The 14,573-nt window shown below is 45.2% G+C and overlaps 1 protein-coding gene across 6 annotated transcripts in view; it reads left to right on the top strand.

Moving 5' to 3' along the window:
* The window catches only part of NOD1 (nucleotide binding oligomerization domain containing 1), a 51,399-nt gene extending 43,588 nt beyond the window's left edge, over positions 1-7,811 (top strand). For all 6 annotated transcript variants that reach the window (XM_084618122.1, XM_084618121.1, XM_084618120.1 and 3 more), the window contains 3 exons: positions 523-606; positions 2,414-2,497; positions 4,340-7,811. In XM_084618122.1, the coding sequence (XP_084474248.1) occupies positions 523-606; positions 2,414-2,497; positions 4,340-4,412 (241 nt within the window). In that variant the 3' untranslated portion in view covers positions 4,413-7,811. The remainder of the gene's footprint in view (positions 1-522; positions 607-2,413; positions 2,498-4,339) is intronic.
* Positions 7,812-14,573: the final 6,762 nt, after the last annotated feature.

Genomic DNA, 14,573 nt, shown 5'->3' with positions numbered 1-14,573 from the left:
AGCTACCACCTCTTGCGGTGGTGGATGAATTGCCGATGGGAAAAGCTCTCCTCCTGGCGTAATAGTGTCGTGGATGGGATGCTACAGCAGTGCTGCTGCAGCTTTTTAAGTGTAGACCTGAGTCTCGTCTCCTATCACTTTTGTCGTCCGAGACAAGATTTTGTTTGTTTGTTCCCACAGCCTTCATGGCTTCTCCAATGCTACTGCCATGTCTGGACCTGTCCATGTCTTCCAGTGCATTGTATTTACTCTCTCATACACATCCCCTTCCCAGTCTGCAAGGCCCACACCTGCTATCCCATGTTAGTGAAATATCATCACTGCCCCCTCATTAATAAAAACCAAGTAGGCAGGCTCTGGGCCTCTCCTGTGTTCTTGTGTCCAGGCTTTGGAAGCTGCTCGGGACAGGAACTGTTTGTGGCTTGTCCAAAGCTTAGTGCGCTGTCAGCACTTAAATAATTGAGTAGCAAATGTCAAAATGTGAAACAGAGTTTCTGAACAAACTCTCTCTCCCCTAATTAGGTTGACTAAAAATGCGATAGATGACGAAGCTGCAAAGAGCTTTGCAGAGATGCTGAGAGTCAACAAGAAGCTAGCACATTTATGGTGAGTTAGTTACATTTAGGCAAGCGTGGCTCTTTGTCACCCATCACATTAAAACTGCAACTTCCAAGTCTATGCAGGTCACAGCGAGCCATCTCGGCAATGCCTGGACGTGTTCAGGCACTCCTGGACTAGGTGGGTGATAAGGGAAACAAAGCTGCTGCTTTGCTTTTTTATTTTATGTATTTTTAAACTTTTGAAAAAACATGCATCAAGTTGGGCACCTGAATCTGCATTTAGGTGCCTCAGTAAACATCCTGCAAACTTGCAGCGTCTATTGCAAAGAGTGGACGCTCCGGGCAGTCAGCACCTCTGAAAGCAAAAAGGGGCCTTACCTTTTCTGCGGCTACATTTGAATATTTTGGCCACAGTTTATTATAAATCTGCCTGAAAAGAGCACGAGCTCAGCACCCTTTGGCCCAGAGCCAGCACAGCGGCTCAGTAAAGCACGGGTGCTACTGCCAGTGGACAAGTTTATATCCTGGCTTTCTTGGTTAAGCCACCTGATGCTTTGAAATGGCAAACTGACCAGGATAGAGATTTGTACTTAAGACTGAGCCAAACGTTCTTCCAGTGGCTGAAAGCACTTGCAACATCTCAGTTTGTTGATCACGTTCAGAAAGTTCTTCAGGGCAGTTCTTCCCTTTTTCCCCCCTGAGAGAGATTTTTGAGAATTAATTTGATTTTCTAGCTGAATCCTGAATCTCTGCCAATCACGGGAGCTTATAGAGCGTGTGGCATATCATGACAAGCTACCAGGTGGGTGGTGGTTACCTCGCCTGAGTATCTTTATATTATTTCAGCAGGGAGTAGTTTTTAATTTGAGACAACCGTTCTACTCTAGAACAGTTAATGAGGATCCCATGCTGTCTCCATTTCTATTCTTGTGTCTTTTGTATCTTTCAATTTCAACTCTTATATCAAGTGTGGTTTGTCCAGTGCGTGAGCATCTTACCTAGATATTACTGCAGATACATTTCTTCATAATCAAACGATAGACTAGACAGAACTCTTAAAACTTAAAACTAATATCTGTAGCTCATGACTAATTTGCTGGAAGGGTCACCCTGTGAACAATATGTGGTGCTCACTTTTCCCCCTTGGCCCATCCAAGGGGGAATATATTGACCTTATTTCGTCCCTGGCCTAAGCAGTGGCAACTCCCGTTGACTTCATTGGGAGTTGCGCTTGCTTACACTAGGGCTGTTTGATGCAGTGTCTCCACAGAGATCCCAATCCTCGCTGGCCTGCTATCAAGAGACTGCCATTTAGAATTTCATTTGGATTGCTCACATGGCAAATAGTGACCACTAAACACCTGGACTGTCCCAGGATTTATGCACAGAATTGGTCTGCTACTCCTGGAAGAGTCCTTGTTAAGTAGAAAATATAATTACGATGGACTAAAGCAACAGAGTGAAGAACTTAATGTATCAATGGATCCAGTGTTCATAATTCCACACTGATAGTAACAAGCTTCCACTTATCAGATAGCACATGTATTATCAATTGCATAATTCAGCTCACTAACCCTGAAGCACACGCACACATACTTTAAAATCAAGAGGCTCTTGGCCTTGCTGCTGGTAGCAGATCTGGGGGGAAGATTGTCTGATGCTGGCACGCCCTCCATGCAGATGGTAATCAGAAACTACCTCTTCTTGGCAAACAATCAACCCTGCTCATCAGTGTCAAGCAGAGCTTAACTCCCAGTGTTGATTTCTGCATCAAATACACTGAGTGTGCGAGAGAGGGGATGCTACAAATCAGAGCTAAACAGCTTGTTTGACTTGAAGTGCTTTACTTTTAGGCTTATCCAGAATCAGATTACAGCCAAAGGGGCCAAATACCTCAGTGAAGCTCTCCAGGAGAACACAACCCTGAAAGAAATCTGGTAAGATCCCACTCCTCAGAAAGTTGCTTCGTACCTTTATTTCCTTTCAAACGCTTTGTGCATATGACACTTGCAGTAAATCAGAATTTAGAGTGGGGGGGGGGGGCTCACTTTTCCTTTCTGAGGCCCTCTTCCCCCACGCTACCCAAATGTGATAATAAATTCCATGGCCCACTGGTGCCACAACTCTTTCTCTGCATGTCCAGTAGATGAAAAGCCAAGGCTGGCATTAGGGGGTAGTTACCCTGGGCGAAGCTAAGTTGTTTGTGCTTCAGCCTGGGTGGTGGGGGTTGGGTCCTCAGTCCCAGACTCCTGGTTGAGAACTGCTGATTTAGAGCAAATTTCCAGCAAGGGATGTTGTATTTCCAGCCTGGAGGATCCAGCTTTTGAAGGACCTGCTCATTCCAACACTTACACCTCTGCTTTGCTCACAGGAGCAGTCCCATTGGTTTCAATCTGATCGCTTTCCTGCAGAAAGCAAAGCAGCTGTTCGAAGAATCAGGGCCTGAGTTCTGCTGGATCTGAATATTTTTTTCAAGCTTTCTTCAACATGTTTCTGCTACCAATGAGCCAAAGCCAGACAAGCAGATGATAGCTGCATTTAATTAACATTAATAATTTGGTTCACAGAATTTGTGCTTTGATTTTTTTTTTTTTTCAGCCAGCACTCATGCACAGTAAAGGGGCTAAGCTACAAGGAGATTTGCTTGGTTTAGATGAGGTGGGCATCACATGGCACCTGGGTTTGGAGGCACAAAGCCAAAGACCGTTCCTTCCGCTAGCTCTGAAGCATGGACTAGCCTGTAGAATTGGGTTATTTTTACTGCTACTGCTTTCAGGCTGTGATTTTGTACAACATTGGTTTAAAAAAAAAAAACTAAGGTATTTTTCCTACTTGAAAGCTTGTCAGTCACCACCTGTGTTCCACTGCAGCAGGCCCATGGGGGAGGTGTTCTGTTACAGAGCTGGGGTTGGGGTGTGTGTACACAAGTTCTCTCTCTGTCACCCACTCCCCCTTCGAATATTTTCAAACCAAAGGAAGGTTCCTAAAATAAAGTGGTTTGTTTCTCAGAGGTGGTGAGCAGCGGTAGGATTTGTGAGTGCTCAGCCCATCTGAAAACCAGGCTATTTATATACAGGAGCCTAACTTTAGGCAGCTGCATTTGAAAATGTTGACCTAAAGCAATATCACTATTAAAAGAAACATCCCAGCAAATTAGGTTGCCCTTAGTATATTTTGCCCTGCTCAGGAGGATATGGAATAATGAGGGCAAAAGCGTGAACAAGTCTCTGTTCATTTGGTTACACTAGATTCCCGCACATGGGGAACCTTAGTCAGCTGGATCCCTTTTTTCATACTGGCCTTAATATAATCAAACATACTATTCACCTCCTGGGCAGTTCAAAGCAGTATGGGATTGTCTTACTCTAAGTGCAAAGTCACCTTGACTAGCATAAAGCTAAAACCTCTAATGCTGGCTGCCTACATTTAGCCTTCTACCTCTACAATGAGGCTTGGGCTCTCAGGAGCACCAAGCACCCAACCAGCTCTGATTCACTTTAATGTGCTGGCCACACAACAGCTCCCACTTGAGTACCTAGAGCTAAACTAATTTTAGACACCAATTTTTGAAAAATCTTGCCCCACATGTCTGTAATCAGAACCCATTGGAGGTTTGTGCCCAGGTATGAATATTTGGTAAGCGAGTAGCACACAGAATCAAAGGAAACTGAGTGCCACTCCAAAAAGCTTGAAAAAGCAGAAGACATGAAATTATCAAAAAGTGCTAAATATAGCAGGCGCAAACTCTTCATTTTCCATTTCCTTTTCCCCCCCACCAGCTTAAATGGGAACCTGATCAACCAAGAAGAGGCCAAAGCCTTTGCAGATGAAGAACGGATTATTTGCTTTTGAGTGTGTTTTTTCCAGTTTGGACAAGCTCAGTATTGCAAGTATTGTTCCAGCACTTAAAGACTGCAGGGTTACCAAGGCATCCGTCTGTACTGGGGACGTCACTGCATGTAAGGGAGTCTGATTAACTGGCTTTTTCAGAACACTCTGCCCTTCCCCCTCCAGTAAGGTGCCTGTGTTGTTACTCCACACTTTTGCGGAGTGTGACAGTGCCTTAGAGGACTAAGTGTTTGTACAGTGCTTGGATGATTTAAAGTGCCCTGTCAGTGTAATCAAACCCACCCCCCCCCCCAGCAGGTCTATATACTTTGATACATCTATATCCATGTATTAGGTAAATAAGTCTCTTTATAGCTTATTTATATGTACAATTAAGGCTGCAAGATCTTGTGGAAGAGCCACAAGCTCACAGCAACATCCCCAGTGGACCGAGGAAAAGCTTGTGAGCATTTGGAGATCCTGAGTAGAACTGTAAACCATCCATGCAGGGCATTTTCTGTGCTCGTGCCTGGGGTCTAATTTTCCCATCAACTGTCAGTGGAGCTATGGGAGCTTAGCACTCCTGAAAAGCAGGATCTTAGACTTTAGGCTTTCGTTATTTTTAATATTCCTTCCTCCACATTGGAGCTAATTCACACAACTTCCCCCAGATACCCAGCAGCACTCCTGCCATTTTGTTAGAATGTTGTGTGGTCAGTATAGAGACAGCCCCCTGTAATTACAGTGTTCAGTTTTGGGGGATTCTGGAGATAAACCTGAAGAATTGGCCACTAGCCTCAGATATTAGACAAATTTAGACTGGACTTAATTCTCATTAAAAATGTATACCTTTTAGCAGCTATTGGGACCATTTACACAAGGGCATGGTGGATTCTCCATCACTGAAGATTTTTAAATCAAGGTTGGATGGTTTTCTGAAAGGAATTATATTAGGGGAAGTTTGAGGGCCTGTGTTGTACAGGAGGTCAGACTAGATCAGGGTTCTCAAACTGGGGGTTGTGACCCCTCACAGGGTTGTGAGGTTATTACATGGGGGGGGAGGGTCATGAACCGTCAGCCTCAACCCCCAAACCCTGCTTTCCCCCCAGTATTTATAATAGTGTGAAATATAAAACAGGTGTTTTAATTTATATGGGGGTCACACTCAGAGGCTTGCTGTGCGAAAGGGGTCACCAGTAGGAAAGTTGAGAACCACTGCACTAGATGACCACAATGGTTCTGTCTGGCCTTGGAATCTGACACGCTGCTGCTAGCAACACACCAACAGCAAAGAGCAAGGAGAACAGAAGAACTAACTGAATTAAGCAGAAATCTCTTTCCCAGCAACAGGGAAGTGTTAAAAACTGTTTGCGAACGTAAGACTTGCATGCCAGTCCTACCTGAATTAACAGAACCATTGAAAGCATCAGTAGGAGATTGGAATGACAAGCCACAATCTTGAGCTCGAAGAGTTGAGAAGCAAAATGATTTTCAGTAGGAACTAGTGATTTTGGGAGCCCAATCTGAGCTGCCTTAAAGAAGCCTGATTCTCAGAGGGCAGGTGCGCAGTACTTTGAGAAAATCAGGCCTTTTTTAATACATCTCAAGCTTTGAAGCACCCAAAAGTATTAAACACTTTGCAAAAGCTTGGTCAATGTTCCTTAATTTTCCTTTAGTTAAATAAATTTTCATTCACTAGATTAAAAAAACAAACACATACACCAATACACCTACCTGTATGTGTGCTTGATTCTCTATTTACTAACTTGCCCACCGACCCAGGTGGGAGGAAGGAAGGAAGGTACGGTATAAATTCTAGTAAAAACAATCTTAGATCTCCACAAAGTTAAAATAGTTAAAGGGTTTTCTTTCTATTTTAAATCCACCCCTACCTCTTTTTGGTAGCAGCACCCTCCTGGTTCCCACCCCCATTTATTCCTTTTTTCTCCAAAACACACTTTCAAACACTGTAAAGAAAAATATTAGTGTTTACTATTTTCAGTGGGCTTTTCTCACTGGCTGTTACGTCAGTGATGTGGCTCTGCTCCCACTGCGGTGAGGTGATGACACTTCCATGTCTTCCTAGAAAAATCAGCTAACTGGAATGATTGATGCATCTGGGCCACTTGTTTACTGAAGCAAAGAGGTGCAGAGTCAGACATGCAGTATATTTTAAGCTGTAAAAACATCTGCCAACACAAAATATTTAAAACCGTGTTATAGGCTATTTTTAGAAAAAACCCACACTTTTCTCTTAGGCTATGTCCACACTACACTTTCATTGTTAAAACTTTTGTCACTCAGGGGAAGTGAAAAAACACCTCCCTGAACGACAAAAGTTTTAGCAACAAAAAGTGCCCATGTGGACACCGCTTTGTTAGCAGAAGACTCTCCCGCTGACGAAGTTACCGCCCCTCATTTGAGGTGGTTTTATTTTGGCGTTAGGAGCGTGCTCTCCTGGCGACAAAGAGCAACTACAGTGGCACAGCTGTACCACTGTAAGGTGTGCAGTGTAGACATAGCCTACGTCATACTAAAGTCTTCCCAGTCCCTCGCAGATACAACCGCCACCAAAAAAAAGGGCATGATCCTGAGAGGTAGAGAGTCCCCTTTGTTCCTACTGTGCTCAGCACGTCCCGGGAGGTATTGATAGTAGAATTAAACCCTAGAGCATAAGAGGGAAAAATGCATTTTCATTATTCCAAGTCACTGATGTGAAAATACAAAAAGTCCATGAATTTAATATGCTCATTTGGGGCTTTTCCCTTCAGCTTCTTCTGCACTACGGTTTAGAAGAGGGTTTGGCACTGATCCTGGTGCAAACTCTGTTACGTGCATACCTGTTGCAAAGCATGGGTCCAATGCTGCATGCACTTACTGTGGGGCATAGCGTTCACTGAACTGCTCAGGGAAGCAAGCACTGCATTCGATAGGAACAGGCCTTGTGTTAAGAAACCATGTGCTGTAGACTGTGGGCCTATTAAACACTCCTGTCCAACCAACCCTTAGCATCAAAGGAGGATCCACGTACAGAGAGCTCAGAAGACTGCGCCTTGGCTGTAGTGGTGTTGTTACTGAAGCCGTAGCCGATTTCTGCTCCAAGTGGGGCCGTGACAGCGATTTATTGCCCACATTACTTCATAGCTTCAGCTTGGGGAAAACACGGCTGCCATGTGTGGAGAAGCTTGAATTTCCCACCACAGAGTTTTGGGCTTCACATTTTTCTTCATAAACTTAATGGGCTATTTGCAGTGAGCTCCCAAGCTATAGCTTGACCACCTACAAAGGGGACCTTGTTACCAGAATTCAGGTCTCCGAGAAAGCCCTTAGATTGTAATTAAATACATATTTTTAAACTTGGAATTAATAATTTACTTAAAGTCCTTTTTACAGAACCATGTATTTTTTCACCCCTTGTTAATAAACAGCTTTCTAAGAGCTTCTCTAGCCTGCTCCTGTGATTCACTGGGGTTTATTTCAGTCCTGTCAGGCAGACACTGGGTAGATTCAGCCCTGGATGTGACAGCATAGCTCAGACTACAGAATGCCATTAATGAAAATTCTTCATCTGGTGGGAAGAGCAGTTACAACTGCTCAGTGAGTGCACAGTCAGCTCTCCTGGAGGGGTCCTACAGCTGGCCAATGTGGGGGCAATACTAGCCAGGCAGGGGGCATGGTCAGAGCAGCTCAGACTGCACTGTTAGGAGTCCTGGTCATGAGATGACCCTAGCAATCGCTCTGTGCTCCCCTTCATTCCCTAGGTGAACTCCCCTCTGGCTCAGGAAAGTGTCATTTGTACTTGGCTGGCACAGGCCTAGTAGGTTTGTTAGACACACACATGTCCCAGCTTTGTACAAAGACTAACGCACTGGCCTTTGGAACAACCCAGTTCAACTCAGTCACACACTTCTGCACTTTCACTCCTAAGCTTGTGTTCGGAGCCAACGTTTAAAAGATGTTTTAATGCCATGAACAAGCTGACATAAGTATCAACCAGAAACTGTTTTTAAAGAAGCATTTAACAGTTGTTTCTTAATATACAGTCAGGATGTGTGAACAGCAGCACTGATCAGGCCTTATAGTGTCCGGTAAACACTCTCCTTCATGTTGATAGTTGCTACTAGAAGGACAATGCAAGGGGTAAGAAGCCCCCAGGAGTCTCCTGTTGCTCTAAAAGCCAGTATATATTATGCGCAGAGCATTGCCCCTGTGCTCCAGGACACACCACTTCTCTAGCATGAGTGAAACTGATGTGGATCTTTAACAGTTTGATTCTGTTCCTAGTAATGCCCCTATAAAGTTATTGTATGCATCCTTCTGCCATTTTACACAGGAGCAGCACAGAATCATTGCCAGAACTAAACCCATGAATTTTACAGAATGCTAAAAGCAGGAGAGCCCATTTCTGTCCCATGTAAGTTTCTTTTTATCACCTTGGCTACCTGAGCTAGACTCCGACACTCTTAGCAGCCCCTGCCTGTCATAAAACCTTGTGCCATAGACAACAGCCAAGGACTTATAACTGAGCACACCCAGGCCAAAGGCACTGAGGCTGCAGAAGCCTGGAAAGGGGATAGTAACAAACGGGAAGTAACTGCAGGAAGTAACAACAAAACATACATTCAAGTCACTCTTGACTTGAAGCCTTTAAATCATGATTTGAGGACTTCAGTAACTCAGCCAGAGGTTAGGGGTCTAGTACAGGAGTGGGTGGGTGAGGTTCTGTGGCCTACAATGTTCAAGAGGTCAGATTAGATGATCATGATGGTCCTTTCTGGCCTTAAATCTGAAGAATCTCAGTCCAGTGCCTAGTGGCCAAGTATTTGATCACAAAGCCCCACAGTTTACAGTCTCAGCTGAGATCAAGAACTGAATAGGGCATAGCAACCAAACCCTCCTCTCTGTCCTATGGAGGGTCCCTGCAGAGCAGAGTTGTGCATATTAGCCAGGCAGTAGGGGCTGCTTACCCTGCTGCCACCTGTGCTGTACCTCATTGGTGGCTAAATGAAGGACCTCAGTCACCATGACTAGCTGCAGCATCATTCACCCACCCCAGATGTTAGTGGCCTGAGACAGGATGAGTACCCGCAAAGTTAAAGGAAGGCAGTGGAGGCTGTGGCTGCTCAGTACCTTTTGGATCAGGACACAAAAGGTTTATACTGATCACAGCAAGCGGGGGGTGGAGGGAAAGGCTACATTCAACATTTTCCTTAAGAACTCAGTGCGGAGTTCTGGAAGCCCCCTTAGCACTAATGGACAGTTACACAAGTTCATCACCTGAAAAACAAAGCTGAGGTATCTTTGCATGGTCAATTCCAGCTCAGCAACTTCCCTTTTGGGGAACTGAAGGGAATTAATTCAAGTGTCACTACAGAGAAGGGCCAGGAGCCACTTCTGTTATCTGCTAGCAGAGCATCCAAATGTGGTGCCAAACGATGGTCATCTGGTATTGGCTAAGAACCTGGGCTAGTGCCAGATGGGTCTACACAAGCTTCCCAACAGACTGCGTCCAGTCAGTAACAATAGGCTGGGTAGGTGTAGTTCAGCACGTTAGGGTGGGAAAGACGGAAAGAGAAGTTGACTGACTCAGAAGAGGGAACTTCAGAGTTACTCACAGAGAAGCAGCTTTATTGCTCTAATTCATTAGTCCCCAGGGTCTGTTAGCTCTTCTTTTCTGACTTGTTTCTTCCACCTTCCTGTCCACAGCCTCTCAGGGCATGCATGACCATGCTTCTGCTCTCACTGCAGCATCGCCAGCACCTCTAGAGCCTGCACACTGTGGGGTGCTGCTTTCTGAATGATCCCTACATAGAGTTAGAGAGAGAGAGAGAGTCAGCAAGGTCAGCTTACATGTAGCCTGCTCTTAAAGTATTCACACGCAAATAGCAGGGTACCAGCTCTCACGGCATCTCCAATGCTTATTCAGCCCATGACTTTTCTGCAGAGGCTGCCAATTATTCTCACTTCATCAGATGCATACGGTGGAAAATACAGATGTTTTTATACACACAAACCATGAAAAAATGGGTATTTATCACTACAAAAGGTTTTCTCTCCACCCACCCCACTCTCCTGCTCTTCTTGTTAAACCCTGGATTTGTGCTGGAAATGGCCCACCTTGACTATCACACACATTGTAAGGAGAGTGATCACTTTAGATAAGCTATTACCAGCAGGAGAGTGGGATGGAGGGAGAGAAAACCTTTTGTAGTGATAAACACCCATTTTTTCATGGTTTGTGTGTATAAAAACATTTTCTGTATTTTCCACAGTATGCATCCGATGAAGTGAGCTGTAGCTCACGAAAGCATATGCTCAAATAAATTGGTTAGTCTCTAAGGTGCCAAAAGTACTCCTTTTCTTTTCACACATGGAAGAAAGCCAGACAAATGCAGTAATAGGAGACCCTCTGCAAACAGCACTGGAGGGGTGCATGGGTTTCAATCAGTCACCTCTCACTTCCTGGGAATTTGCTCCTCTTTTAGTCTGACAGAGTTTGCTCCTGGGGATGCTGCAAGGTCTAGTTATACAGGCCTTTTTCTGAGCAGATGGGTTTGGTTTCTGTCTTAGGCAGTTATACTGCTGACCATCACTGCAGTATCTGAGCGCCTTCCACAGAAAATTAATTGCAATAGTGAAGTCGCTAATGCTCTTCATGGAGGCTCTGGCATGTCTCCTTTCTAGAGTCAAAACTCTGCTTGGCGTAGGGGCTGTGGTTTTGATTATTTTTAAAATATTTTAATTCATCTCCTTTTTGGTAGGGTTTAGGTGTTGGGGAGGGGGGAGGAGTGGCACTGTTGAGAGTTTTCCTTTGATAACTTCAGGCACCATAGGCTGTAATTTTCAGATGTTTCTCTTTCGTGTTGTGTGCCCGTATTCACTGAAACGGGCACTGTCTCTACATTACAAAAATAAATGCTAGATGTACTGGTCAGGATTACAAACAGAAGATCAAGATACAGATCAAAACAGAGGGGAAAATTCTGGGGGTGGTTCCTTCTTTCCACCTTTTTCAACCAGTGTTGTCACCTCCGCTTGCTGTTCTTTGCCTTAACCTAGATTTTAAGATCTTCAGGGCTTGGGCTTTATCTTCCTATTCATTCTTTAAGATTTCTTTGTTATTGTGCCAGATACAGGGGGTTAGAGTTGCTTTCCTCCCTTATATAGTTACCAATATCAGAAAATGTATTCTAAGGACAGTTTTCCACATAGGCTCGGGTCCTGAGAACTGGCCCCTCATGGGGCTTCCCCATGTGGCTACTTTCTGCTCCTAGCCTGCCCCTTCCACTGACCTCTGTATACAGGTTTCTCCCCCAGCAGTAGCTCAGAGGTTCCCTCCCCTGGTCTCCGTCTGCCAGTCAGCTCTCAGAAACAGCTCCAGCACTCCCTTGCTGGGAAGAGCAAAGACAATGGTTTTCAATGTGTGGTCCATGGACCCCCTGAGGTATGCATACTAAGATTTCCAGAGGGGGCCACTTCTCCATTTGAAATTTTTTAGGGGCCTGCAAATGAAAAAAGGTTGAAAACCCCTGAGCTAAGAAGCTGCTGCAGTGGGGAGGGGCTGTTTGCTCGGAGGAGCAACAGCTCCAGGGCAGGGAAAGGAGCTGAGCACAGCAGCTCAGTTTAGATAAGATGCTTCCTGCTGCCACATTGTCCCAGGACATTGGCTAGGATATCTGGGATACCAGTCCCTGGTCCTTTCACGGCTATGGTCCCTATTCCCCAGCTATGTCAGTTATCTTTCGAATACAGAACAAAAATTCAAGTTGAGCCTGCTGACATGGGATACGGGGACACTGTCAGATCACTAGAGGGCAGTAGGCATGCGCTGCTTAGGGCAGTAGGCGTGCGCTGCTTAGTCCATTATAAACACAACCCTGGGTAATATGGCTGAGACCATCTCTGCTTAAATAAAGCCCAAGAGTGCGCCCCATCTCTCTTTGACATGCTGTGTTTTCTCTCTGCCAGGGTGAGTCAGAGCAAGTCCTTGGTTTTCAAACACAGGTGTGGGTTTGCTGGCTGCCAACCTAAGTAGGGGGAAGTCAGAGGTGGAGCAATTTAGCATAGGCTCTCCTGGGAGGCTGGTTAGGTTTCTCTCTGCCTCGTTCTTTGTGAAAATGTGACATCTGAACAGGAACAACACTGACAATGCTCAGGGAAGTGATTTGTCAATTTTGGACACATTCAAACGGACAGATCTGTAACGGGGGAAGGAAAGCTACACAGAAGCCTGACACCAAACATCACTTAAATAATGGGCCAAAGCCTGAGGCACTGAGTGCCTGCCATTCCCACTGAAATCAGTGGCAGCAAGAGACTGAATCCAGTCAAATCTCATTTATCTTGCTGCCTTTAGAGGGTTTTATACAATTACTTATTTATGGCAAGCCCGCTCTGCTAACAGCCCCTCCCCCGCACCCGATCTCATCCCACTCCAAAAATGGAGGCTTTATTACGTGACAGCTGGAGAACTCTATTTCGAGAAGGAAGGGATGGTGTTTGACAGGCTTCTTGCTATTTCACATTTGGCTAGTAGTGAGATAGTGTATGTGAATGGAATGGAAAAGCCTCAGCGAGCAACATCACAAATCATTTTGCTACAGACTCGCCCAGCTCTGGAGCAAGATAAATGCCCATACCAATAGCGACACTTTACAAGATTGCATGAAGCCAGATGCATAGCTGCTGTAATTCTGCTTTGACAGTAAATGTCAAGCATGTCCTATGACTTTGTTGAGTTCTCCTGACTTTCCCTCATCCCTCTTGTGAGGAGCAGAGCAGATGTCAGAGCAACAGCAGCAGGGTCAGTGTGTGCCTCTTGAAACACCATCATATTAAGGAAATCCAATAAGCACAGCCTGAAAATGAAACATATTTCTCCAGGGCTGTCACAAGGCTTATCTGGAGATGCAGATTTCATCTGGAACAGCCAAGAGAATAGGCCTTCAAAAGCAGTGAGATACTTGGTCCATTTGACTAGAGCTTCCTAAATCCTAGAGGCAACTCTATGGGTAGCAATGATTTCTGCCGTGCTTATAGTGGAATGGGGAGCATCCACAGAGAAATTTGTGCCCGTCTCTTGCTTGGTTTAATTATTTAAGGGACAAGGGGACAGTCCCAATGTCCTTCATTGGGAGGCATAGCTCAGTGGTTTGAGTATTGGCCTGCTAAACCCAGGGTTGTGAGTTCAATCCTTGAGGGGGCCATTTGGGATCTGGGGCAAAAATTGGGGATTGGTCCTGCTTTGAGCTGGGGGTTGGACTAGATGACCTCCTGAGGTCCCTTCCAACCCTGATATTCTATGATCTATGATCCTCACAATAACCTGGGAGCAAGGGGAGTGCTATGACCACCATTTTACAGATGGAAAGCAGAGACCAGAGAGGCTCAGTGATTTGTCCAAGGTTACAGAAAAAGGGAACTGAGACACAGATACACAGAACAGGGTCTCCCGAGTCAGAGCCTTCCACTAGATAATCCTTCCTCTTCCTTCTCTGGGCCTGCCTGGTCACCACTGAACTCCTTTAAAGAGAAAAGGAGTACTAGTGGCACCTTAGAGACTAACCAAGTTATTTGAGCATAAGCTTTCGTGAGCTACAGCTCACTTCATCGGATGCATTCAGTGGAAAATACAGTGAGGAGATTTATATACACACAGAACATGAAAAAATGGGTGTTATCATACACACTGTAAGGAGAGTGATCACTTAAGATGAGCTTTTACCAGCAGGAGAGCGGGGGGGGGGGGAAGAGGTGGTGTACTCCTATTCTTTTTGCGAATACAGACTAACACGGCTGCTATTCTGAAACCTGTCCTTTAAAGAGCCTTTTCCAGCTCTCTTCTGGTCCTTTAAATCTAGGAGAGGAATGCAGTTGCCTCCCTAAGGTGGCCATTTGACATGGACTGCTGCAGGCTACTCCTTCCCTTCCAGCTGGTAAGTAATTTTAGCTCTTATTAGGTTCTCCCTCTCTCATCCATAACACACATGTATGGCAAACACATAGGCCAAAACGTAGCTCAAGCCTCACATCAAGGCAGACAAGTTTTACCGCACCTGAACTTTGGGACCAGCTGTAGACCATGCAGCACTAACATTTCATGCCAATAGCCCCACAAAAAAGCCCCTTCATGCACTGTAATCCCTCGAGCACCTGATTAACATTCTGGTACAGGCATCTACGGTA

The sequence above is a fragment of the Lepidochelys olivacea genome (assembly GCF_965140295.1).
Source record: "Lepidochelys olivacea isolate rLepOli2 genome assembly, chromosome: 2".
In the NCBI taxonomy this organism is placed as follows: Eukaryota; Metazoa; Chordata; order Testudines; family Cheloniidae; genus Lepidochelys; species Lepidochelys olivacea.
Note: the sequence above shows the minus strand (reverse complement) of the source record. Positions and strands in the feature narration are given on the sequence as shown.